General features: G+C 50.2%; 3 protein-coding genes and 1 long non-coding RNA gene across 13 annotated transcripts in view; 2 read left to right on the top strand and 2 right to left on the bottom strand.

Annotated features, from left to right (window-relative positions):
- HDGF (heparin binding growth factor) lies at window positions 1–9,639 on the top strand. Of its 3 annotated transcripts, none has more exons than XM_084769717.1 (6): window positions 1–136; window positions 6,426–6,502; window positions 6,648–6,786; window positions 7,357–7,542; window positions 8,005–8,222; window positions 8,426–9,639. In XM_084769717.1, exons 1-6 carry the CDS (start codon window positions 50–52, stop codon window positions 8,430–8,432), a joined length of 714 nt encoding a protein of 237 aa, XP_084625843.1. In that variant the 5' UTR covers window positions 1–49; the 3' UTR covers window positions 8,433–9,639. The 3 variants fall into 3 exon arrangements, with proteins under 3 accessions (XP_084625843.1, XP_084625844.1, XP_084625845.1); XM_084769718.1 differs by lacking the exon at window positions 1–136 and adding an exon at window positions 1,470–1,599; XM_084769719.1 differs by lacking the exon at window positions 1–136 and adding an exon at window positions 3,439–3,568.
- Window positions 9,225–13,677, bottom strand: LOC311590583. Its single transcript, XR_014776918.1, has 3 exons — window positions 13,591–13,677; window positions 12,496–12,651; window positions 9,225–11,333 (listed from the first exon to the last, which is right to left on the bottom strand). It is a non-coding gene; the product is annotated as an uncharacterized lncRNA (long non-coding RNA).
- MRPL24 (mitochondrial ribosomal protein L24) lies at window positions 13,625–21,648 on the top strand. Of its 2 annotated transcripts, none has more exons than XM_084769715.1 (6): window positions 13,625–13,781; window positions 20,184–20,418; window positions 20,496–20,591; window positions 20,772–20,875; window positions 21,137–21,267; window positions 21,423–21,648. In XM_084769715.1, the coding sequence occupies exons 1-6, from the start codon at window positions 13,630–13,632 to the stop codon at window positions 21,557–21,559; spliced, it is 855 nt and encodes a 284-aa protein (XP_084625841.1). In that variant the 5' UTR covers window positions 13,625–13,629; the 3' UTR covers window positions 21,560–21,648. The 2 variants fall into 2 exon arrangements, with proteins under 2 accessions (XP_084625841.1, XP_084625842.1); XM_084769716.1 differs by having other exon boundaries at window positions 13,761–13,917.
- The window catches only part of METTL25B (methyltransferase like 25B), a 9,922-nt gene continuing 5,466 nt past the window's right edge, over window positions 21,529–25,984 (bottom strand). For 4 of the 7 annotated variants that reach the window (XM_084769710.1, XM_084769705.1, XM_084769707.1 and 1 more), the window contains exons 2-8: window positions 25,818–25,942; window positions 25,466–25,658; window positions 24,974–25,036; window positions 24,631–24,774; window positions 23,499–23,983; window positions 22,846–23,030; window positions 21,877–22,170 (exon numbers count right to left, since the gene is read on the bottom strand). In XM_084769710.1, the coding sequence (XP_084625836.1) occupies window positions 22,049–22,170; window positions 22,846–23,030; window positions 23,499–23,983; window positions 24,631–24,774; window positions 24,974–25,036; window positions 25,466–25,658; window positions 25,818–25,843 (1,218 nt within the window). In that variant the 5' untranslated portion in view covers window positions 25,844–25,942 and the 3' untranslated portion in view covers window positions 21,877–22,048. Of the gene's footprint in view, window positions 21,815–21,876; window positions 22,171–22,845; window positions 23,031–23,441; window positions 23,984–24,630; window positions 24,775–24,973; window positions 25,037–25,465; window positions 25,659–25,817; window positions 25,943–25,984 lie in introns of those variants that run through there. The other 3 variants (XM_084769706.1, XR_014776917.1, XM_084769708.1) reach the window with 3 other exon arrangements.

Raw genomic sequence — 25,984 nt, forward strand, 5'->3', positions numbered from 1 at the left:
CTCGCGCTTCCCGGCTCGCCGCGGAGCCCGGGGCGCCCGCGGCCCCGCCATGTCGCGATCCAACCGGCAGAAAGAGTACAAGTGCGGGGACCTGGTGTTCGCGAAGATGAAGGGATACCCACATTGGCCGGCTCGGGTGAGCAGCGCGGCCGTCGCGGGCCCTGGTGCGGTTGCATAACGTTTGGGAGGGCACGGTCGCCAAGCGCAGGGCGGGCGGGCGGAGGGGACAGGGACGCCGGGCCTGGTCGCCCTGGCGGGAGCCCACCACCGCTTACATAACGAAGGCGACGGGGGCCGGCACCTGGCGGGCGGTGCCGCGTGCTCAGTCCGCCCTCAACCCTCATACCGGCCGAGGCTTCGGGCGGACGGTCGGGGAGCGGCCCGGTGGCGTGTCGCTTCTTGTGCCGCGACTCCCAACCCCTTCGGGGAAGCCCCGTTCGAGCGCCGAGTCTTTATTGATAGTTGCCTCCAGTTCAGGTTCCTCTGGCTGGACAAACGGTTGCGAAGAGCCCCGGCCCACACAGAAGGGTTGGGTGGATGTGGAGTTGGCAACTAAGAAACTTTGAGCATTTTGGAGGAAGCCTGAAGTTGGGAGGGTCGTGGGCTGGTTGGGGGCCACTTGGGAAATGGTCTACCTGTCCCGGTAACTGCCACAACCGGTTAGCTCTCAGCTCTACAAAAACATCCCTCCATACGCCGTCCGCTCAGATTCGGAGCTGGAGGCAGCAGGGCCCCGTGTGCTTGGGAACTTCAGTACAGGCTACCTTAGCGAGGGGGGTGGGGTGGGGGGGTGGCGTGTGGGGAGCCCGTGCCTCCGCGTCCCATCAGCGAAGAGTCAGTCTCCAGCCAGAGAGAGGCCCGTGTCAGCCATGTGGTTGTTTCAACCCGCCAACAGAAGGGCCTTTCCCATTCCAGCACCTGGCCAGGTGGAGGGTGGGGCCGAAAGTCTGCAGTGGTTATCGCTTTCCCTCCAAGGGAAAGATTAAGAGCGTGCGTGTGTGCGTGTGTTCCTGGCAACTTTTCAAAGTGTGTGTAGAGGGGGCCCTTGGTATTAGCCGAGGGCATGACTCAGCCCCTTTGGGTGTGGGACTTGTATAAAGTAAAATCGTGGGGCAGAAAGGCCTGGAGGGAGGGGCCCTGATGGGGATTGCCTTGTGGCTTCCCCCCCCCCCCCAGTATGGCTGACTGTTTTAAGACAGCTTTGAGCCTCCACGCTCTCATGGATCGTATTCAGGGTGTCGGGCCAACTTGATCTTTGAGAAAACCCAAGTGGCCCTCCGTACTCTCCCCCTCCCTCCTAAGGAGTGTGTCCAACCTACTTGCCTGAGCTCCTTGCTCGCAGAAACTTTCAAATGGATCAAATAAGGCCTGGCCTCTGGCCTGGGAGTGAAGTGTAAAGAGAAGCCAGACTCTGTTTCCAGAGCCTTGGAAGGGCCTCTGAGGCCTGACTGAAGCTAGGCAGAGTGCGGATGTCACGTGAACAATCATGTACTTTTACCCTGCACCTTCTGATCCACTGGCTTCTTGGCCCAGATGCCAAGGCACTGGTGGGCAGGGCAAGACTGCTTCTCCCTGCTGGGGGTGAGACAAAGTTCAGAGGTAAGCTATGCCTGAGGAAGAAGTAGTTATGGAATGTGGATTTAGGGACCGTCTGGTATGTCTTAGGCCGTGAGATCTGGGGTCCTATGAGAAAGGCTCCGTCTCCCCCCCCCCCCCCCCCCCCCGTTTCTGGTGGCCTTTGGATAGAGGACAGCCCTTGGAGTAGTAATACCATCCACTTCTTTTCCTGATGAGTGTCCAGGACAGAGAGGCACCCCAACACTTGGCTTGCCTTGATTGGGACACTTAAGGGGAAGTGCCACCCCAGGCTGTCACTGTAATGCACTCCCCTTGACTCCCAAAAGGACAAAACTTGAGCTGTCTTCCCCACCCCCACCCCCACCCCCAATTCCTTAGACCTTGTCTTCGCGCTTCCTGAGTTGGAGAAGGAAGGAGGAAGCTTGAAGTCTGATGGCCGCCTGGTTGCTCCAGGGTGTAACCAGAATCCTCAGCCACGATACAGGCCCCCACTTGCCCCCCGGCGGCGGCTGCTGCTGCTGAACACGGGCAACTGGGGAAAGACCCAGAGCGCCCAGGGCTTGAGATTAAAGTCACAGGGTCCACATGGAGCAGGACCTGACTGGAGGAAAGTGCTGTGAAGGGGTCTTCCCTTCTTCCCTCTTCTTCCTTCCTAACTTCCTGGAGGATCACCAGGCAATTAACAGTGAACCGCCCAAGCCCCGAGGTGTCCTGTCCCCCCTCCCCCTTCTCTCCAACCCTGGAGAAGCTACTGAGCGGCCTAGAACCTTCCTTTTCTCCCTCTGCCCCTCACTCTTTAATGCTTCTGGGCTTCCCAGCCCAGGTCTGAGGTAGTTGCCTGCGGTCCTGGACATTATGGCTCCCCTAGCTCAAGTCAGCCTAGTGTGGTGGTCAGCTAGTGTGTCCTTAGCTTTCTTCAGCCTTCCTGAAAGCCTGATCCTGGAGCTGCTTGAGCTCCCAGTGCTGTGGGCCTGTGTGCGGTCCTCCCCGCCCATCTGAACACCACAAATGGCTTCAAAGGCTTGCCGCCTGGACAGGATGGGATTTCCTTCGCTCCTTGGCATATGTCCTCTCTGATGGAAGCAAGCAAAAGCAGGGAGTGGGCCGGAATGGCTAAGAAGTTCCAGAAGAGTGGAGTGGCTAGAAGTGGAAGTGTGGTGGGTCCCCAGCACAGCTGACCCCACTCTGACTCACTTGCCTTTGACTCACTGAGTTTAGTCACCTTGTGGCACCACCTGGGAGACAGACTCAGGTACAAAGCTTCCTTGAGACGTAACCGCCTCACCATGGAAGAACAGGCCTTCACAGCCAAATGCCAGGAAAGAGTTACTACGCAGCTTGAAGGGTGGGAGTGCTGCCACAGAAGTGATTTCTCCTGTTTGGGGGTACGGGGGTGGGGCTGGGGCTGGAAATGCAGTTGAGCTGGAAGTACTTCCATCCCAGCCTGACTAAGGTGGGAAATTTCGGCTGGTAGTCGGGGAATGAGCCTCTTAGGGAGCAGACCCATCCGCTCCTCCCTTCACTCCCTCTGTGTACTCTGGGACTGTTTGTCTCATCATCTGCAGTCTTCCTGGGACTGGGCACCTAGGGGCCTCCTGGGTCCCCTGCCACACGAGTTAGATTCTGCCTGTTGTTTGCCCTCAGTGGGAAGCTGGGAGTCGCAGTTTGTTCTTGGAGAGAGCCTCGGGCCTCATAACCCTCCCCCGCCCCCTCTTTTTTTGGCATCTCCTCTCGCCCTTTCATTACCCGTGTATTGCCAGATTGAACGCACTGTAAGGCCCTGGCTTGGGTGTGGGCACTCCTCCCCCTTCCGGGCATAGGTGTCCGGCCTTCCACCCTAGAGAGGCCTATGATAGACGAACTGAGAGAGCGCGCGCCTTTTCTGCCGATGTCCTTTGCTCGCCTCCTGGGATCCCTTAAAGCCTTGGAGGCCTTCATTTTGTTTTTGCTAACCCCCTCTGAGAAGAGGCTAGCTGATAACTGAAGCCAGGTATCCGGTCCAGCTCCACCCCTGTCCTCGCCCCTTAGAGCATGCCCCCTCCCCCCTGCATGCCAGACTACGGGCTTGGGGGTGGAGTGCGGTGTTTAGTCTCCCCTCCTCCCCAATCCTAGATGGAAGGCCTGGGGGGAGGGGTGGTCACATTCCTGGTTACTGAGTGGCCCCGGGGGCGGGGTTAAGTTGTCATAGTGATTGGGGATCAGGTTTGTAGAGGAGCTGCGTGCTTTTCCACCAGGTTCCCACACCCCAGCATCTCCTGATTGTTGGGCTGGGCCTAGTCTTGAGTTGTGCCTTCCTAGGGGGAGGGGAGGAGCTGGACCTAAGTCCCTACAAGCCACGGGGCAAGTGGGAGGGGCCCAAAAGCTCAAGGACTTCCAAGTCTCGAGGAGGATGCCCTTGCAAGTCATGCCCGGGCAGTTTGTAATGTTCATTCAGCCTCCCTGTCTCCCCAGTGCTTCCAGTTGCATCTTCTGTCTCTAATCACTGCCTTGGCCTGTCTCTTAGTCGGCAGCCCCAGTCAACATGGCCACCTGGCCTCTGGGAGGAGGGCGGGCATCTGGGGCTGTTGCAAGGATTGCTGGGAGTTGTAGTTTTTGCCCCAACGGCCTGGTATGGCCTGGGCTTCCAGGATTTAATCTGAGATAGGGTGGTCAGCTGCTCTCGGTTAAAAACTTGACTTTAGACTTCAGCACTTGCTACCTTTACTGCAAAATTCCTTCTAGGCCTCAAGATATTAGGCCTAGATTAAAAAGATGTCTCAGTGGTTAAGATTACTGGCTGTGCTTGCAGAAGTCCTGGGGTTATATTCTCAGCACCCGAATGGCAGCTCACAACCATCTGTAACTCCAGCCCCAGGGCATCCGACACCCTCTTCTGGCTTCCTCAGGCACCCATGAGGGGCACAGAAATAATGCAGGGAACACAGCCACATAAAAATACATGTTTTTGTTTGTTTGTTTTTCTTTTTTCTTTATTTTTTGAGACAGGGTTTCTCTGTGTAGCCTTGGCTGTCCTGGGCTCACTTTGTAGACCAGGCTGACCTTGAACTCACAGAGATCCAACTACCTCTGCCTCCCAAGTGCTGCTCCCAAGTGCTGAATGATTTTTTTTTAATAGAGAGAAATTAGGCCTGAAAACTGGTATTTAGTATAATGTGCCATTTTATCTTGAGAAAGGCATGTCTTTTCTGGCTCAGTCTCCTCCTCTGTAGAAAAGGCTTATTTTAGTGCTGTTCAAAGTGTTTATAGCAGCCTTTTGGAGCCATTACCAGGGCCAAGACTTAAAAATGAAGTGTGTTTTGGTCTCCCTGCCACTTGAGTCAGAACAGTCTCTTATGGTCCGTAGGTTCCACGTTCTGTTTTCTGTGAAATTTTGCTAAGTTAGCCAGGCTGACTTTGAACCTGTGGGTTTTGTATCTCAGCCTTCACATTCTTAGCATTTCATATATACTTATTTGATGGGATTGTTGTTTGTTTGTTTGAGACAGGGTCTCCCTATGTAGCTTTGGCTGTCCTGGAACTCCCTATGTATACCAGACTTACCCTGAGATCTGCCCCGCAAGTCCTGAGATTAGAGGCATGTACCACATGGCCTGTCAGGATTTCAGACCTGACTGCAAAGCTTGTCTCATTCAGCAGATACTGTTTACCTGCTGTGTGCTGGAGATGAGCGTGGTGGGTACTGAATTAGAGAGCAGAGGTGTGAGTTCCACCAGTCTGAGCTATATCGTGAGACCCCATGTGTCTTGTCTGTGTGTGTGTCTGTCTGTCTGTCTCTCTCTTCACACATACACACAGATAGTACACATAAATAGAGAACAAGTAATAAGATGTATTTGTAAGATTGCACCAATAGTCAGGTGGTGGTGGAGCACGCCTTTACTCCCAGCACTCAGGAGGTGGCAGGGACAGGCGGATCTCAAAAGAAAAACAATTGGAACTGTTAAGGCGGGGTGCCCTGGGGGGCTGACTGGTCAGAGACAAGCTTTCTGGGAGCATAGTGGTGGGGCGAGGTCAAGCTGGTCAGAAAGAAGTTAGTAGCCCTAGTGGGCTGACTGAAAGGATAGTGTGACCAGAAGAGAAGGCAGTGTCCTGGAACGTTTGTTCACAAGCTTAGTGGACATCCTGCATGTAAACACTCACAGCTCTATGGTAAGTATCGTGGCTCTTCAGTTAACAGACAGGAGTGTCACTAAGTAACCTAAAGGCCAGTCCCTAAGTGTAACAGAGCAGAAATTCAGACTTAGCCTGGGGTGCTGCCCCACACCTTTAATCCCAGCACTTGGGAGGCAGAGTTTCAGAGCAGCCTGTTCTACAGAGTGAGTTCCAGAACAGCCAGGGATACACAGAGAAACTCTGTCGCCAAAAAAGAAAGAAAGGGAAAAGAAATTCAGACGTTGCCATTGAGAAGAGGAAGGTTTGTCATGAGAAGACACTGAAAGAGTTGAGGCGCTGTGATTAGCATTTCCTACGTTGAGATGAGTGTGTTGGCCCAGGCTTGTCATTAGGAGGCCAAAGCAGGAAGATCTTGAGTTGGAGGCCAGCCTGTTTGCAGAGCAAGGCACTGCCTGAAAATATAAAGAAGTGACAGCATTGGTCTTGGGAATGGCAGAAATATGGCAATTTTGCCAGGATTGGACACTGGGGATGTTTTCTGGTGGGGCCCGAGTTTGTTGGGCCTTCCTATGTAATTTATTTTGGACAAATTGTACTACTAATCTGTTACACAGATTGGGTGGTCTCTGGAACCTTGTTCTGTCTGGCTTTATACAAATATATAGGTGGTCACCTTGCTGCAGACTGAATACCCTGGAGACTAGCTCACATTTTCTCTCCCTTTCTTGCTCCAGATTGATGAGATGCCTGAGGCTGCAGTGAAATCAACAGCCAACAAATACCAAGTCTTTTTTTTTGGGACCCACGAGACGTGAGTGAGAGGGGCCAGTGGGGTACACGTGGGACACCGTGGGAACACCATTGTGGTGAAAGGGGGGTGATGGTGCCTGTTTGTCTCTAGTTGTTTAGCTTGGGGGCAGCTTGGCTTGAGAGCACAGTCTCCCATCTCTCACCAGGGCATTCCTGGGCCCCAAAGACCTCTTCCCTTATGAGGAATCCAAGGAGAAGTTTGGCAAGCCCAACAAGAGGAAAGGGTTCAGCGAGGGGCTGTGGGAGATCGAGAACAACCCTACAGTCAAGGCCTCTGGCTACCAGGTGAGCAGTTAGTTCCCCTCAACCCTCTGGGAAGCAGGTGTGTTGTGGGCTCCAGGAACCTTGCCCAGAGGCAATGCTGAGTCTTAAGGAAATCAGGGCCTTTGGGGTGGTAGAGATTGGGCTGGAGGGTTGGGGTGACATGTTAGGGGCTGCTGTCGTGGCTTTGAGAGCACAAGCAGGACTGAGGCGGTAAGTGGGGCAGGCCTGTGTTGGTCCATCATTCGTAAGAGGACACAGCCTTCTAAGAGGACTGTGAGCCGGGCAGGACAAGGCGGGGGGGCAGGGGGAGTGGGGGTGTGGGGAACGGGTCCCAGATCCCTTTGGGAGAAGTTGACCCGAGGTTTTGCCTCCTGCTCCAGCCCTCCCCCCTCCTGCACAGAGCCCTGCCTGCCCGGCCTGTGGGTTAACCCCAGGGCTAATCCAACAGAGGTGGGTCTCAAATCACTTGTGAGACTGGGCACCTGGGTGGGGGCGGGGGTGAGTCGGGCAAAAGAAGGAGTGAGTGTCCAAGGGGGTGGCTGGGGAGGGATAGCCTCTGGTGCCACTCAGCCTCTGATGTCTCCACCACAGTCCTCCCAGAAAAAGAGCTGCGTGGAAGAGCCCGAGTTGGAGCCTGGAGCCCACGAAGGTGATGGTGATAAGAAGGGCAACGCAGAGGGTAGCAGTGATGAGGAAGGGAAGCTGGTCATTGATGAGCCAACCAAGGAGAAGAATGAAAAGGGGATGCTGAAGAGGAGAGCAGGGGACATGCTGGAGGTAACTGCCTGTGACTTTCTGATTGTTTGCTTTTCGAGACAGGGTTTCTCTATGTAGCCCTGGCTCTCCTGGGCTTGCTTTCTAGACCAGGTTGGGCTTGAACTCACAAAGATCCTGCCTCTGCCTCCTGAGTGCTGGCATAAAAGGCCTGCACTAGGGCTGGAGAGATGGCTCAGAGGCTCTTCCAAAGGTCCTGAGTTCAATTCCCAGCAACTGCATGGTGGCTCGTGACCATCTGTAAAGAGATCTGGTTCCTTGGCCTTGGGTCTGAGGTATAAATCTAGCTCTTGGTATCTTGGGAATCCAACTGAGAGTTGGGCACAGTGGGCCTTCTGGGTAACAGGGTAGCAGAAGGACAGTGAGCATCACCCAGGACAGAAAGATGAGTGGCGGCACAGAGATATTAGCTGTTGACTTCCCCTGTCTCTGGCCTCAGTTTGTGTCCTCTGATAATCTGCCTAGGACTCCCCTAAACGTCCCAAGGAATCAGGAGACCATGAAGAGGAGGACAAGGAGGTGGCTGCCTCAGAGGGCGAGAGGCCCCTACCTGTAGAGGTGGAGAAGAACAGCACCCCATCTGAGCCAGACTCTGGCAGGGGACCTCCTCCAGAGGAAGAGGAAGAGGAGGAAGAGGCTTCCAAGGAAGAGGCTGAAGCCCAGGGTGTCAGAGATCATGAGAGGTGAGCGAGCTACCTTGACGGGGGGTTGGGAGGGCCTAGCCACTTGTGGAGAGGAGGAGGAGGTGCAGGAGGAGGCAGAGAGTGACCTACAGTGGTCAGCCTTTTGGAGGCTGGGTGGGCTCTCCCTAGAGACCTGCACTGGCTGGGGTAAGGCCAGGGCAAGACTACACCATTAACCTTCTCCCTCCAACCCTCCCCTGCAGCCTGTAGCCACCAATGTTTCAAGAGGAGCCCCTGCCCCGTTCCTGCTGCTGTCTGGGTGCTACTGGGGAAACTGGCCATGGCCTGCAAACTGGGAACCTTTTTTCCACCCAATCCACTCTCCTCCTTTGCTCACTTTTGCTCATTTTCTTGGCCCTCGCCTCCAGGTCCCTCCCTATATACCCTGTGACCTGAGTTGGGGCCATGTGCCCCAGGATGAGATGAGGCCATTGCATCTCCTAAGATTTGTTTCCTAGAGTTTCTGTTAGGGTCTGGGCTGCTGTTTCCACAAAACTCTTGACACCTCTGTGCTCCTGCAGGCATTCTAGACCTTTGAGCTGAGCTGGGGCAGGAATGGAGGTGATGGAATATAAACTTGAGTGTGGCTTCTGGGTGGCAGCTCCTGAGCTCCTGTCTCCTGCCCCCACACCGATTTTTTTCATCTGCCCACATTCAAGAAAGGGGACATTGTGGAAGAAAGGCTCCCATCCATAAATTCTTGGTGATTTTGAGAACACTTTTTTCCCCCTGACCCCAGGGTTCAAGAAATTGTAGTTTAACATCAAGACTTTGGGTTTTCCAAGTTGTTCGGGCCAAGGACCCAGAGAGAGCTGAGACCGGAAGGATTGACTCCTCATTTGCATTGAGCCAATGTCTCTTTAGCTCTCAGGTCAGAGGGTAACATGGGGAGACCCCACTGCCTTCTTCTCACTTCCTACAATTCTCAAGGCCAGCCTGTAGTAAGATACTTCACCCAGACATAAAGGTAAAGACACATTTTTTAGGAAATGTTTTTAATAAAAGAAAATTACAAAAAAATATATTACAAAAAAAAAAAGCCAGCCTGTTACTCCTACCCCTTTGTGCTCACCGTTCTGGCCCGTCCCCACTGCTGACACATTTCCGAGGTGCACCGGGAGGCTCGCCTTCTGTTCAGGGTTGATGCTTTCTCTTTGGAGCTGGGCCTTTGATGTTCTTCCAGAGTTGGTCCTCTGGTGTTACCACACATCCAGTTTGTAGCCCACTGAGAACACAGGGAAAAGCCCCCTCTCCCCAGCCTCTTCTAGTGGTTTCTTACACCCCTCTTTCTTCTCTTGTCTTTTATTCCTATCCCTCTTTTGGGCTCTGAAGAAAAATTGCTGACTGTAGCTTTGAAGTGTAGCTCTGAGAACCATAGACAATTTGAGTTCTAGGAAAATAAAGCCGTTGATTATTATCCTGCTTCTGACTAATTCTTTTCGAGTGTCTGAAGAGGCAAAGGGTCAAGTAACCTAGATGTCTTCCTCATTAGGGGAGAGGAGTCCGCCTCCGCTCCCACACCAGGCCTACAACACGCACACCCTTGCACCTGGAAGGGTCTAAACAGTTTTAATCTATATTTTATTTTGCCCGTGTTTATGTATGTGCACCACATGTAAGCCTGGTACCTGAGGAGGTCAGAAGAGGCCATTGGGTCCCCTGGAACTGGACTTAAGGACAATTGTGAATCACTGTGTGGATTCTGACAACCAAATGCAAATCCTTGAAGAGAAGCAGTTGCTCTAACTGTTGAACCTTCTTTTCAAAAACTAGTCTCACATAGTTTGAGCCAGGTGTGGTAGCACAACTCTATTTTCAGCAATGGAAAGGCAAAAGGATCAGCAGTGTCTGAAGGCCTCACCCCAGTCATGCGCACACACTCACACACGTACACAGAATTGCGTAAGAAATGGGATGTCAGGGGCATGGGATACATACATAAACACACATTTACTCTGTTGGTACAGTGCACAAATCAGAAGCCCAGCACAGCATAAAAGCAGGTGTGGTGAGTACAGGCCTATAATCCCCAACACTCGGGATGGGTATAGGAAAATCAGAAGTTGATGTTGCCACACAAGCCAAGTTACCTGAGTTCTGTCCCAGAGGCCAGGAAAGCTGTGTGTACTACTAGGCCAGTTGGAATGCAACAGGAGACTCACCTGGTCCTGTGCCTCAACCCCCATAGGTGTGTGGTGGCACAGGTCCCTGCATTTATGCATGTACAAATAATTTTTCTAACACAGCTAAAGACTTAAACCAAGGCCTGCTGTATTAAATCCCTAATCCTAGTAAGTAAATGAATCTTTGTAAACAATTTGTAAGAAAAAAAAAGTAACAGACCTATACCACGTGGTGGTTGGAGTTCTGGCTCAACTGTTAGGAGCGCTTGCTTGTTCATCAGGCTGTGGTGGTGCATGCCTTTAGTCCCAGCACTTTGGGAGATAGAGGCAGGGGTATCTCTTGAGTTCTAGACCAGCCTGGTCTAGAAAATCAAGTCCAGGACAGCCAAGGCAACACAGAAATCCTGTCTCAAAAAGAGAGCAAGAGTGCACTTGTTCTTGGCAGAGGACCTCGGTTCAGTTGCTAGCACTTACACACAGTGGCTCACAACTTCAGTTCAAAGGAATTCAGCACCCTTTTCTTTAGGCACCAGGCACATATATGGTACACATAATACATGCAGTCAAAATACTCCAATAAATTTGGATTTTTATTACATTTTACTTGTGAAGATGTGCCTAGAACAACGTATAGGAATCTGTTTCTCTTTCCACCATGTAAGATCCAGGATTGAATGCAGGTCAGGCAGGTAGGTGCCCTTGCCTACTGAGCTATCTGACCATTCTTTTTTTTGGTTTTTCTGAGACAGAGTCTCTCTATGTTAGCCTTGGCTGTCCTGGACTCACTTTGTAGACCAGGCTGGCCTCGAACTCACAGCGATCCACCCGCCTCTGCCTCCCGAGTGCTGGGATTAAAGGCGTGCGCCACCACGCCTGGCTGACCATTCTTTTAAAGTCCTCTGCTGGTATGCAGCAAGCTCTAAGCCAGCACGCAGTATGAAACAGGATGTGTCTCAGATGCCTGAGGTCCGAAGATCATCCCCAGTAACTACAAGAAAGAAATGGAGTGTGAGGAGGTTCCACAAATGGTCATGGAAAGTGCATTACTTTTGTCTAAGGGTCTCATGTAGCCCAGGACACATACTATAGCTAAATTTGTCCTCTTGAGTGCTGAGATTTCAGTTCTGTGTAGCCACCACTGGTGGGTTTTTTGTTTTTGAACTAGGTCTAAAACCCAATACTTTTGCCTTAGTACTGGGAAGAAGTGAGTGTTTGGTTCTAGAAAAGTCTCGTACCTTCAAGAGCAAGTCAAAGTTTAGGGGAGACTAAGTTACTATTTAGTGCTATTTAGTTTGCTAGCCACATGTCAACTTCTAAGTCTAAAGACATGGCCTTCGCCAGGCATGATGGTGCACACCTTTAATTCCTGCACTGGAGCCAAGTGAGGGCAACTCAGAACTCAAGGACAGCCTGATCAGCATAATGAATTTCCAGGACAGCAAGAGCTAGCTAGCTAGACCCTGTCTCAAAAATAAAAGATTAAACTGAGAAGGCTTTTAGGCAAGAATTAGGACTTTTAAAATAAGAGTGCTTGTGCTAAGGGGTGGTTGGTGCAGGCCTTTAATCCCAGCACTCAGGCAGAGACAGGTGGATGGATCACTGTCTTCAAGGCCAGCTTGGTCTACAAATCTAATTAATCCAGGCCAGCCAAGGCGACACAGAGGAGTCCTGTAGTGGATATAAACATGTTTTTGTTTTGATCCCAAGTGTGGGATGGGGAACAGACCTGTGAGAGAACAGGTGATGTTTATCCACTTAGAAGTCAAACCACTTCATGGGGGGGGGGGGTAGGAGGGGGCTTAGTTTTTGCCAGTGAAAAACATCCTAGTACAGACTGAGGATGTATGTATGTATGTATGTATATACCAAAACTGGAGGCTGGGCTTTTTCAAAAGGTCTTGGTATGTTTGGCTGTTCACTGCTCCAGACAGTGGTCCTAGAGAGAACCACTCCAGCTAAGTGCTCCAGGCTTCAGTAGCAACTTTGGTGGAATTTCTGGTCTGCCGAAATCCTTCCGACAAGGTCTACTTCCCGTGGGTTGAAGGGAGGTATAAACATTTAAAGAACCCCAAATAAAGTTAAGTTTGGAAAAGTTGGAGCCTACAAAATTCTGTCTTGAAAAAACAAAAATTAATAATAATAATGCTTACTGAGCATGCAGTAAGTCCTGGCGATGGATTCTGTCTGGAGCATCACAGGGTAAGCCGCAGCACCTGGGAATCCAGGCCAGAAGCCAGCAAGCATGTTTGAGGTGAGGCTTGTCACTACTATTCAGAAAACAAAAGCAGCTGAGACGATGGAGGACCCTTAACAAAAAAAAAAGATTTATTTATTATGTATACAGTGCACATTAGATCACATTATATAGATGGTTGTGAGCCACCATGTGGTTGCTGGGAATTGAACTCAGGACCTCTGGAAGAGCAGTCAGTGCTTTTAAGCTCTAAGCCATCTCTCCCGCCCCAGATGGAGAACTCTTATTCCCCATCCATCTTGCTGGGACAATAGGGCTAGGCCAGGCTGGGGCCTGCCTTCTCCCTAAGTCTCAGCCCTAGAATGGTCAAACACCTGCAGGTGCTCTCTCGGGTGGAGGTTTGAGGGTCAAGGATAAACGTTTGATGACGTCAAGAATCCTTTCCTAGTTGTACACATCCTAGGAACACAGGTCATTTCTTCAGGTCTTCTAGTCACTGACTAGTTTGCGCCCCAACCAAGTCCCTGACATGACAAACTGGCCCGCTTAGGGCGGGTAGCTGCTTCAGAGATTTATGTGATCAGGGCAGGCAGGTGAGTAGGGTCAAATAGGGAGTTGAAAGGAGATCTGATGTTTGCTAGGGATGCTGCCATTCCACAGATGGTAAGAGGATAGGTGGGCGAGGGTCGAAACCTCCCACTAAGCTCTACTGTACCTAGAGTATTTAATTGTTTAGCTCATCTAAAATTATAAAGGCGAACAATCACCCCTTCCTCTGCAAAGGCGCGACAGTTTTTTGGTTTTTGTTTTTAATCTGCCCTGGTCCCTCAAGCAGAGAAGAGCCAAGACATAAAGGTTGTAATCGCACCTAGAAATGGATCCCTTTGCTTCGAATAGAAAGCAGTAACCACTAAGAAAATGGAGCCATGTTCTCTGTGAACTACAACTCCCAGAGGCGTCAACGCAGAGCATTTACAGGAATGCACGCTGTGAACTAGCCTATCTTTCGCCTTCAATTCCCGACTAGCCACTCACACTCTGGATTTCCTACCGTTGGCCAAGTTTCCTGTTTTCAGCTCCTTTTGTAGCGATGGACGACAGTTCCCAGCAAGCTGAGAGGTCCGCTTCGGGTTTTTTTTTTTTCCAAAGCTTCCGCTCCGCAACTAGACTACATTTCCCAGAAGTCCGGTGGGGGCCGACTGCCGGAATAGAGCACGCACGTGCAAAGAAAGGTTGGGAAAGGTGAGGTCTCTCTCGGCGGGGACGTCGCCAGACATAAACGCGAAGGGACTTCATCTTCCTAGTCTTAAGTTGGGGTGCAGTCTCCTCTTCCTTTTGAATCTCTTTACTAGGAGGTTGGAGCTATCCTCAGATCTGGGTGAGTCGGACAGGGGATGTGTTTGAGGCCGTGACCTGCGGGGTTTGCACTGAGAGGAAAGCCAGCCCAACCGCGGAAGTGACACTAGCATCCTGTGTTGTGTAGGGAACCAAAGGGAAAGATGAGGGGGCGAGGGGCGTGCGTGCACACACACACACACACACACACACACACACACACACACGGCAAGAAGCTGCCTTAGGCCAGGTTTTCGTGTTAGTAAACAGGATCTTAGTGATATTTGCATCCCTTCCTGGGTACGTTGAACTCACTTCCGGGCTTGTCAGGTAGCAGTGCTTAGTAGTCATGTGTTGGATCTAAATAGAAAAGAAATACTTAATCTCCTGTGCTTCTTGAGCGTCATAGTAACACTGGGCTATCCCCCATCTCCTATCCTGAGTTGTACAGAGAAGGGAGGAGTTGCTCGCTTACACAAATGCTTGTGAAGCCCGAAATTTGATCATCTGAGACACACACACACACACACCACAAAAATATGACGAGATTAGCAGCAACTTAATGTCTGCCCTCAGGATTTTGTGAGATGCTACTTAGCATGGTAGCCGGTCTATAGCAGCTGGTGAGAAAGCCCACTGTGTGCTAGGCTGGCGTTCTACATTGAGCCTTTTTGCTTTGTTGTTTTGATTCAGATAGGTCTCACTTTGTATCTCAAACTACTTACTCTGTAGGTCACGATGGTTTTGAACTCAGAGTAATCATAATGCTTCTGACTCCCAAGGTCAGACACACTTAGCATTTTTAAATTAAAAAAATATATATTTTTTGCGAGACAGGGTTTCTCTGTGTTGTGTTCGCTGTCCTTTGTAGACCAGGCTGGCCTTGAACTCACAGCATTATACCTGCCTCTGCCTCCCGAATGCTGGGATTAAAGGCATGCACCACCACGCCTGGCTTGCATTTTAAAATTTTTGTTATTGGGTTTTTGTTTGTGTTTTGAAACAGGATCTCACTATGTAGTCTTGGCTGGCCCAGACCTCACTATGTAGACTAGGTTGGTCTTGAGCTCACTGAGGTCTGCCATCCAAGTGCTGGAATAAAAGGCTTGTACGCATCACTGATTCTTTTTTATTTTTAAATCTTTTATTTTTCTGTGTAGGAGTGTTTGCCTGCATGTATATATGTACACCATGTATGTTCCTGGTACTCACAAAGGTCAGAATAGGGTACTGAACTGGAGTTTATGGCTGGGCCTCCGCAAGAGCAACCTGTGCTCTTAACTGCAGAGCTTCTCCCCTTCCTCCCCCATTCATTTTTTTAATTCATTTTTTTATGTACATAGTTGTTTTGCCTACATGAGTGTCTGTGTGAGGGTGTCAGATCATGAAGTTACAGACAGGTGTGAGCTGCCATGTGGGTGCTGGGAATTGAACCCGGGTCCTCTGGAAGAGCAGTCGGTGCTCTTATTCGCTGAGCCATATCTCCAGCCCTAATTTTTTTTTTTTTAAACGAGGTTTTTCTATGTAACCTCAAGCCTCAAACTTAAATACTCTCTTTGTTCTTACCTACCAAGTGTGTGCACTGCCACATGTGGCTCATTTTACCTTTAAAAATTTTTTTTTGATTTTCGCTGTGAGTTCGAGGCCAGCCTGGTCTACAAAGCGAGTCCAGGACAGCCAGGGCTACACAGAGAGACCTTGTCTCAAAAACACAAAACAAACAAAAGAAACAACAAACAAAAAACCCCAATAATAATAAAATAAAATAAAAATAAAAAACAAATAAATCAATTTCAAAAATATAATAATAAAAGAAAAATTTAAAAAAACAAATAAATCTTTTGTTTGTTTGTTTGTTTTTTGAGACAGGGTCTCTGTGTAGCCTTGACTGTCCTAGACTCGCTTTGTAGACCAGGCTGGCCTTGAACTCACAGCGATCCGCCTGCCTCTGCCTTCCCGAGCGCTGGGATTTAAAGGTGTGCACTGCCACCACCCAGCTTCATTTGTAAAATGTTTAACTGTGTGCTCTGGCTACGTGTACGTAAGTGCGTTACTGGCACGCCTGATGCTTGTGGAGGCCAGAAGAGGGCGCTGGATCCCTGGAACTGGACTTAGAGGTGGTTGTGAACCACTGTGTGGGTGCTGCCGTCCAAATCCAGATCCTCTGGAAAAGGAACAAATGCTCTCAAGTGCTCAGCCATCTCCTCAGCCTCACTTTTTACACTTTTCTTTTCTTCCTTTCTTTCTTTCTTTTTTTTTTTTTTTTTGACAGCAAAGCAGCATCAAAGTTTTTATTCACATGAATTGTTAAAAATGAACATTTACAAATGTTCATTGTAAGTGATGGGAGAACAAGGCAGGGGCCGGGGCAAGGTGGGGAATTCCCTTCTGTTGGTATTAAAGCCTCAGGATCATTCCATCATGGGGATCATCGTCTCCCAGAGACGCGTGGCCCACTTTTTAAGAAGGATCTTATTCCAACGGGTGCCAGTCTGTGTCACTGTCCTGTGTCACACTCCCCGATGTTGTCATCTGTCTTGCACTTACCTCGGAATTTCTTTCCTAGGTGGTCATTGCAAACCAACTCAGTCACTGTGGCTGGAGCTCTAATCTCCTTGAACATATCAGTGATACAACTTGTAGCCTGAACACTGAACCCTGGCCGGATTGAAGGCTCCACCTTTGTTTCTCTTCTTCTTGAGACAGGGTTTCTCTGTGTAGCCTTGGGTGCCCTGGACTCACTTTGTAGTCCAGGCTGGCCTTGAACTCACAGGGATCTGATCTGCCTACTTCGGCTTCCCAAGTGCTGTAATTAAAGCCATGTACCACCACACCTGGCTTTATTTATTTAAAGATTTATTTAAATCCCAGCACTCGTGAGGCAGAGGCAGGTGGATCCCTGTGAGTTTGAGGCCAGCCTGGTCTAGGACAGCCAAGGCTACACAGAGAAACCCTGTCTCGAAAAAAAAAAATTTAGTTATGTATACAGCATTCTGCCTGCATGTATCCCTGCAGGCCAGAAGAGGACACCAAATTCCATTGCAGATGGTTGTGAGCCACCATGTGGTTGCTGGGAATTGAACTCAGGACCTTTGGAAGAGCAGCCAGTGCCCTTAACCTCTGAGCCATCTCTCCAGCTCCCATTTAGTTTTTAAAGACGGTTTTTCTATGTAGCCCTGGCTGTTCTGGACTAGCTTTGTAGACCAGGATGGACACAAACTCCCAGTGATCTGCCTGCCTCTGCTGAGATTAAAAGTGTGCACCATCATGCACTTATTTATTTATTTTTTTACCAATTATTTTAGTAATCCTTTAATTTAGTCCACCATCCAATACTAGGAGTCTCATAGCACAGTCTTAGATAGGAAACTTAGGAGTCAGTAACCTTAGAGTACAGGCTTGGAGTCCTTAAGGAGGAGTGGGCTTTTCTTGTCTGATAGGTGTTGTGATGTGTCCACCAGAGAAGACTGCTTGGATACTGGTTCAAGCCAACAGAAGGTCTGTATTACCCAGGTGACCACTCTGGGTGTTTGGCACCCCGTGTACTCCCAAGAATTTCTCAGGGTGAGCTTTAAGCACAAAACAGTATCCTGGGTTGACATACTCCAGTGTTAATAAGAACAGTAAGAAGCAGACCTACAGAAGCCAAAAAGCAAGACTTTCCTAAAACTATGAACTTTGATGGCTTAGGTCTTCATTTTCATTTTGCTTAATGGTGCTCTGTAAAATGTCAGGTTTCTCCATGCCTGCCCTAGCTCCCAATAATGACATGGAGACTTTTTTTTTAATAATTTATTTTTGTATGTGCATTGGTGTTTTGCCTGCATGTATGTCTGTGTGAGGGTATCCGACCTTGGAGTTACAGACAGTTGAGAGCTGCCGTGTGGGTGCTGGGAATTGAACCTGGGTCCTTTGGAAGAGCAGTGCTCTTAACCGCTGAGCCATCTCTCCAGTCCAACCTTTATATTTACTAAATGCTTCAGGCACTGTAGCTGAGCAGATACTGCGCTATTCTAACCTGACTACTGGCCTGGCCTACTTCCCAGCCACGTGGCCCATTACCTGCCATCTTGGTCTCACTCTGGCTGTTCCTTTTTCAACTGAGTTCTCATGACGACTTCTCTCTGTGGTCCCCACATGAGAGCCCCCCCTCACTGGGACCAGATGTCCTGCTTTATCCTCTCCTGCCCTGCTATTGGCTGTTCAGCTCTTTATTAACCAATCATAGGTGATGGAGAACAGTTTTTACACATTGAGACAGGAGATGCTTCCTAATAATGTCAATGCCAGTGCCCTGACTGTAACCACATCTCTGGGTACAGAAATGAGCATTTGAATACACAGTGCACAGAAACATATTCCACCTGTGCTATGTGCTGAGTCTTATGGTCTGAATGTACTTCCATCATGGACTCAGTTGTGCTAAGGTCTGGGCCTGTTACATAGGGACATTGTAAGCTGTTTTTTAATCCCTGCTACCGTTCTGTTCACTCTGCCTTGTGACTGCTTACCTTCAGGCTTTGTCCTAGTGCTTTATTCCATTACCTGGTTTCCTCCTGTGTGTTAATTTATTCACGTAATAACTGTCTTAAGCATCTTCAATGCCAAGTATTGTTTTTAAATTACCAGTATATATATGCCCGGCTAGCCATCAGTCAAGACACAGACGCTTGTTATAGTTTTAAAATAGCCTTAGTTAACTTGGGGCAGGGCAGACATTAATCCTCTAAACTACCTCCCATAGTGGGGCAGGCATGGGATCCCTGCCTCAATCCCATGCCATCTGCTTCTAATAACTTCTATCAAGCTACCTCCCATCCATAATCGCATACACTTGCTAATGTTCTTCATCTGGGCCGGATTCTCCATCCACGCCGGCCATGTGCTCCTCCTCCATCTAACCCATGGCGGCCTTCTGCGCCTCGATTCTTCTTTCTCCTCATGGCAGTCTTTCTTCTTTTCCCAGGATTCCCTCCCCCGCCCCCCTGCCTCTCTCTTGCCTTAGCCACACCTCTAGCTCCTCTGCCCTGCCCAGGTGGAGTGGCTTTTTATTAATCAAAAGGTGAGTCACAGAGACCGCAAGCAGTAATTAGCATCAAATACATTAGACCATCCCCAACAGCCAAGCTTCCCCAAGAAAGCAATCCAAGAAGCTAGACAGCGTGGACCCTGGTCTTAGCGAATTTTTTTACTTTTAAGTTGGATACATGAGGACTTGAATACCCCAATCCTAGGCTTGTCACCATGACTGAAAGTTACATAACCTCTTTGTTTTCCCGTTCGTAAAGATGACTCAGGGGAAGTGTCAATGAGCTGAAGTCCACTGTGCAAGAGAGTCAGTGCTTTAGTCACATTCCTGGGGCTGAGTGTGGTGGGACACACGTTAGTCCCCGCACTGGGGAGGGAGACAGAAGCAGATGGGTGAGAGTTCAGGGCCAGCCTGGTCTACATACTGAGCCTGTAACCTGTTTTCACTTCTTGTGAGTTCTTTTTTCCACCCTTTATTCCTCCCCCACCACACCTTCACCCCCTATCACTTGATAGGAGAGAAACAAGGATAGAGGGGAGAGAGATCCCTGAATCTAATTATTTTCTTTTCTTCTTTGAGCATGGCTACCAACAGTTCACTACCAACCAATCAACCCCACTCCTCCCGTTGCAGAACTACCACCAGCCTCCAACCATGCTTCTCTGGGCTGTAACATTTATATACCCTCTGAAAAGTTCCCAGAATTCCAAATGTCACACAATCACAGAAACTATCTGCAGCTGGCAAAACCCCGCCTCTGCTAGAGCACAAGGCAAATCACTGCTGCTGCGGACAGCCTGTAGCAGGCCCATATCCCCATACCTGGGATTAAATGAAAACACATGCTGTGGTGGCGCATGCCTTTAATCCTGGCACTCAGAGGTGGATTGACCTGAGTTCGAGGCCAGCCTGGTCTACAAAGGGGGTCCAGGACAGCCAAGGCCACACAGAGAAACCCTGTCTTCAAAAAACAAAAAACAAAAAAACCCAGCACTTGGGGAGGCAGAGGCAGGTGGATCGCTGAGTTCAAGGCAAACCTGGTCTACAAATCAAGTCTAGGACAGCCAAGATAACGTAGAGAAACCCTGTGTCAAAAAAACAAAAATAAAACAAAACGAAAACACATTCTTAGAATATTTCTGTGCTTTTTATAAAAAAACAAAATTCCAGTGTTCTCACTACAAGTTCTAGGTCAGCCAGAGTTACAGAGTGAGACCCTGTCTCAAAAAACAGAAGTTCCTTCCTTTGTTCAAGTCTTCATTCTGTTTCTCGATTCACAGCTGGCGAGGGACGTTTGGAGCCTTTCACTGGTGGGATTTCTCTCATTTAGCCATGCGTCTGTCGGCCCTGCTGGCCTTGGCATCCAAAGCCACCCTCTCGCCCCACTACCGATATGGGATGAGCCGTCCAGGCTCCCTATCAGACAAGAGGAAGAATCCTCCGTGGCTCAGGCGGCGCCCAGTAGTGGTAGAGCCCATCTCTGATGAAGACTGGCACCTATTCTGTGGAGACACGGTAAGAACCTCAAGACAGAGAGACAGGAAGGTTTGTGGGCAACAATCTCCTGCCCTTGCCCTCTCATCTTCCTACAGGTGGAAATCTTAGAAGGCAAGGATGCCGGGAAACAGGGCAAGGTGGTCCAAGTCATTCGGCAGCGGAACTGGGTTGTCCTGGAGGGGCTGAACACGGTGAGGAAGGAAGATGGGGACTTGAGAGGTCTTCCCCATCTGTCCCCTAAGAGTACCATGGGGAGACAAGAAACTGGCTGGGGGCAGGCTGTACGACTGGGCCTGGGGTGAATATGCTAAGCAGTGTTGGGCAAACGCCCTTGACTTGCTTGCTTGCTGACACTGCCTTCTCTTGCACAGCATTACCGCTACATTGGCAGGACTAAGGATCACCGAGGGACCATGATCCCTAGTGAAGCCCCCTTGCTTCATAACCAGGTCAAGCTAGTGGACCCTGCAGACAGGCAAGCACAGGGGCCTCTGGTCAAGGGGCTTCTAACTCTTGAGTCCACACAGATGTTGGGCAGACCCACTTATCACAGGAGAATGGTTTGTTGGATATTCTGGAACTTAAGGGTCTGGTCTTGGGGACAGTTCTGTTAGTAACCTTGATACAGAGAAACAAAGGTGGTAACCCAGGGGTCCTCAATGACTGCTCTCACTTTTGGGATGGAGGGTGGCACAGGTTCTAAGCTAGACTCTTTTTTTTTTTTCCTACCTACCAGGAAACCCACTGAGATCCAGTGGAGATTTACTGAGTCAGGAGAGCGGGTTCGAGTCTCTACAAGGTCTGGGAGAATTATCCCCAAACCTGAATTTCCTAGAGAAGATGGCATTGTCCCTGAAACATGGATTGGTAGGCTGGGGATGGGCAGGAAGAGGGTAGAGGTGTGAGGTGTGCGAGGACGAACAAAGCTGGTGGGCTAGGCATGAACTTGGGGTAGAGCGCTGGCCAAGCATGAGCAGCAGGGCCATGGGTTAGTTGCAAACTCAGCACTTCTGACTCTACAGATGGCCCCAAGGACACATCAGTGGAAGATGCTCTAGAAAGGACTTACGTGCCGCGGCTAAAGACATTAGAAGAAGATGTGATGGAGGCAATGGGGATCCAGGAGACTCGAAGATACAGGAAAACTTATTGGTACTGAGCCTGAGAGAGCTGCTTCCGCCTGCTCAATCTTCACCTTGAGGGTGGGGAGCCCTCTTGCTCAAACACCAATAAAGAGCCTTGAGTTCAGCTGCTGTCCACCCACCCTCTTCCTTCCCCAAGGGCTTGCATTTTGGGGAGCTCAGTCATGGTGCAGCTTTTCTCACTGTCAGGACACACCTGGTAGATGCTCGCCTTCCCAGGGGCAGGTCCTGCATGCTTGAGGTTAGAAGTAAGAAGGCCTCTGCCCTTTTCCCTATTGACAGAAATAACTCTTAAAACTTTTAATAAATAAAATTACAAAGTATTTACAGAAAGTTAAGTCTTAGGAGTTTTAATAAATAAGAGTTACATAGTATTACTTTATAGGTGAAGGGAGAGAAAGGGTATATATCTGAAGTTTGCAGAGAACCAGAATCCAGGCAGGATGCGCTGTACTCTAAATGGTGACATATACCTAGCCATATTGCCACCTGGTGGTTTCAGAGTGTCAGCTGTCTTCGGTCTCAAGAGTAGAGAAGGCCTGACCCAGGGGTGTCTTGGTGGCCACCAGAGCCAGGTTTCTGGGAGAGAGTTGAGGGCTGAAGATGGGCAGGAGCTCAGCATAGAAGCCTAGGGGAAAGCAAGGGCTAGTTAGGAAACAGGAGTCCAACCCAGGCTCTGGCCATCCTGCAGCCCAGCTCATTCCAAAGTTGGGGGACTTCAGAGCCACTAGCTTGAGAGACAACCTTTGTGCCTTCTCAGTGCCAGTGGTGCTTGCTTAAATCCACCTCATTGGTGCTGGCAGGGGTCAGTGGTTGAGAACACTTGCTGCTCTTCCAGCATACTCAACTTTGGTTCCTAATACCCACATCTGGTAACTCACAACTGCTTGCAACTCTAATTCCAGGGTACTGAACATCTGAAAGCTTTTTTTTCCCCCAAGAGAGCTTTTCTCTGTATCCTTGCCTGTCCTGGACTCGCTTTGTAGACCAGATTGGCCTCAAACTCACAGAGACCCACCTGCCTCCTCTTCCCCCAAGAACTGGGGACTACAGGTGTGCACCCCTGCCAGGCATGGTGGTGTTCACCTTTAATCTCAGCACTCAGGTGTTAGAGGCAGGTGGATCTCTATGTGTTCCAGGCCAGCCTGGTCTACAAAGCAAGTCCAGGACAGCCAGGGCCACACAGAGAAAAAACAAAAAACTTAAAACCAAAACCAGCTGGGAGCACCGCTAAGAATCTACATTTGTTAACAAATACCCCACCCATTAGGCGGTGGCCAGGCCCAGAACGTTGCCCCCTCACCTTGCTCCTGAAGATAGAGCAGCCGGTCCAGGAGAATCAGTGTCTCTACCAGTGGGGCCAGTAGGAGGGCCAAGCTGAAGAAAGCCACCACACGGTTCTCTTGGGTCTGGTGGGCCTGAAGGGCAGCCAGATCCAGTGGCAGCTGGGGGTCTAGACCCACTCGTTGTAACCCTTGTTTCACATATCTGTGGGACCAGCCATAAGTCAATTAGTTCTAGAAACTTCCACCTCCCACTTAAACCTTTGTCTAGAAGTTGATTCCTACTTTTATTTGTTTAAATAGGCATTTTAAAAGGCCATTTTTGCCCAGGCTGGCCCCAGACAAAGCACAAGTAGTCTTCCTAGCTCAGCCTCCCTAGGTAGAGCACCGTACTTAGTCTAAATATGTTTGTGTGAGTGTTTGAGACACTCTATGTATCTCTATGTAGCCCTGGAATTCACTATGTAGACGAGGCTGACCTTGATCTGTCTGCCTCTGACTCCTGGGGGCTGGGATTAAAGCATGAGCCAGTATGTCTGCCTGTTTTTGAGACAAAATCTCACTGTGTAGTCCAGCTTGCCCTCCAAATAAAATGCCCACTCCTCTGGGTACACACATTTTCTTTGGCTGTGCTAACAAGTGGGGATAGGTGGGGAGACTCCCCAGACCTCACTCTTCAATCTTGAGTTCATGGACCCTCGGGATTCCTTGCACACCAGGCCTCCGAAGCTCAGGGCAAACATGTCGGATGACTGTCTCCAGTGCTGCACGGAAGCAGTGTGCTTGCAGACCAGGGCCTGCTTTCTGTAGCCTCTCCACATAGTCTTCTAGGGCATGGCAGGCCCCCTCCCGGAGCCTGTAGGGTAGCTCGTGGCCAGGCAGCCCAGCCACCCACTGACTCAGTGGATAGCTGCCAGGGTCACTGAGTTTCATGTAGCAGCAGCCCACCGAGGCCAGGGCCACCACGGCAGGAGAGCAGCAGAAGTGCCTCAGCAAGGCAACGCTCAGATCCCCACAAGCATGAAGGCCCGTTAGCAGCAAGCGGGCGCTAGGCTGGCCTGGTGTCTCCAGAGGAAGCAGAAGCTCCTCACAGAGAGTTGTGGGGCTGACCCACTGAACCACGTGGTGGGGGCAGTGGCGAGGGCCTCTTTGCACCACCTGTGGGGAGAAGGAAAATAAAGGCAGAAGCAAAGTTGGGTGGCCATCCTCAAGCCACAGGAATGTGCTGTCCTCTGAGTTACATGGGAGACAGCCTGGGCACAAGAGAGTTAGACTCTGAACCAGGACTTGAGCTCTTTGTTGCGGACTGTGGACCTTTTCATTTTTCAAATCACTTTCCTTTTTCTTTAGGGTAGCATATGGGGTGAGACAAGGTCTTTGCAGCCCTTTCTGACCTGGACCTCATCATGTTGACCAAGCAGGCAAGCCTGCACGAATCCTGCCTATGCCTCTCCAGTGCTGGGACTGCAGGCATATACCATCACAGCTAGCCCACTTTCCCTTTGCCTTTTGGTGGTGCTGAGGATGGAACGCTTAGGCAAGTGCTCTCCAAGTTTTTTTTGCTGGTAATGAATCCACTACCTGGCTGTGGATTAGAGGCTTAGCTCAGGAGCAATGGATTTCATCCTTAGCACAGCAAATGGTGGTACCCATCTGGCCGCATCGTAGTTTACTACGAGAACATATCACACAAGCTAGAAAGTGCCTTTGAGCTGTGGGAATGCTTTGGGGAAGGGGGAAAAAATAATAGGGACCATCTGAGTCAATACGCAGTTCCAGCAATATATATATCTAGGGCAGCTTACCTTTGGGTGCCTCTTTTCTATTTTGTCCAGAGCCTGCAGGAGCTCCTGGTCTAGGCGCTGAGCTCTCTCTACCAGCCTCTGATTCCCTTCAAGACTCTTCACCATCAGCCCCAGCTCAAGAGACATGAAGCGGGAGAGATGGCCCTGGAGTCGTGAGGGAGGACACCACTGTTTAATGCCCTACTGACTGTCACCGCCCCCCCAACACACACACACACACACACACACACACACACACACACACACACACCTTAGCACCTGCTTCTGGGCATTAGGCCTTATATGCCTACCCTGGTGTCCTATCCTCATAACTCAAATAGACTGTGTTGGGAGTCTGGCTCACCTGTCCGGAGCCCACATCCACAACCTGGGTACAGCCAGTGAGGTCACTCAGCTTCTTCACCAACTGAAAGAGGAGGAAACAAAAGTCTCTTCTTGGCATTGGCTCCTGACTCCTGAAGCAAATGCCCAAGATGCTACAGGGAAACACTGAGGGAGCCACAGAGACACGAGATGTCAAACCAGAACTGAAGATGATGGTAGGTGTCTAGCCCAGTCTGTTTGCCCTGAAGTCAATGACCTGACAGCAAGCACTCTGAGGCTGTCCTGTTCACTGCAGGAATACAGCTCACCCCCACACAGCTACCAACCAACACAGAAAAGGGACAGGAGAGCCTCCCAGCACAATAGACACTATTCTAGCATGCCTGCCGAGGAAGGGGACTTCTGAGGTTACTGGTTGCTGCATGTGCGGTGAGGGCCACACACCTTCATAACCCACAGGCTTTAGGAGTACTGGGCTCTCAGACGGTCTAGCCTCCAGCAGGCTCCTCACCTCTCCCAGCCTCCGGATCTCATGCTGCTTCTTGGGCTTGACATGTTTCCGAAATGGAGCTGTCAGTCGGGAGCTCTGGCTGGGGTTCTCCAGGAACTCTGATGGGGTGTGAAAGCCAGGTGTCCGGGTAAAGGCGAGGGCACAGGCTGTGGACTTCAGGGCTAGCAGGGTGAGTGGCCACACGGACCTGTACCTGAGACAGAGCAGCCCAGGCTGCTGGTGAATATAGGCCGCACTCACATCCTCAGTGGACCAGCTTATGCCCAGGAAGACCCAACTACACTGTCTACACAAGGCCCAACAGAGGGCTCAGTGCTCTCACCCCCTAGCACAGGTCCTGACTTACACATACCTGATCTCCTCCCCTTCCCTGGGCATCCCCAGCAGCAGCGTGGCCAGCTGTGGTGGGTTCAGCCCATCCAGCGCTTCTTGCCATGACTCAGGGAGTGTGTCCCACAGGTTGTCCGTGAAAAATTCCTGCAGGAGGAGCCAAGCAGTCAGCACTCTACTATTCCCAGT

Source organism: Acomys minous (genome assembly GCF_964271855.1).
Source record: "Acomys minous genome assembly, chromosome: 19".
NCBI lineage: Eukaryota > Metazoa > Chordata > Mammalia > Rodentia > Muridae > Acomys > Acomys minous.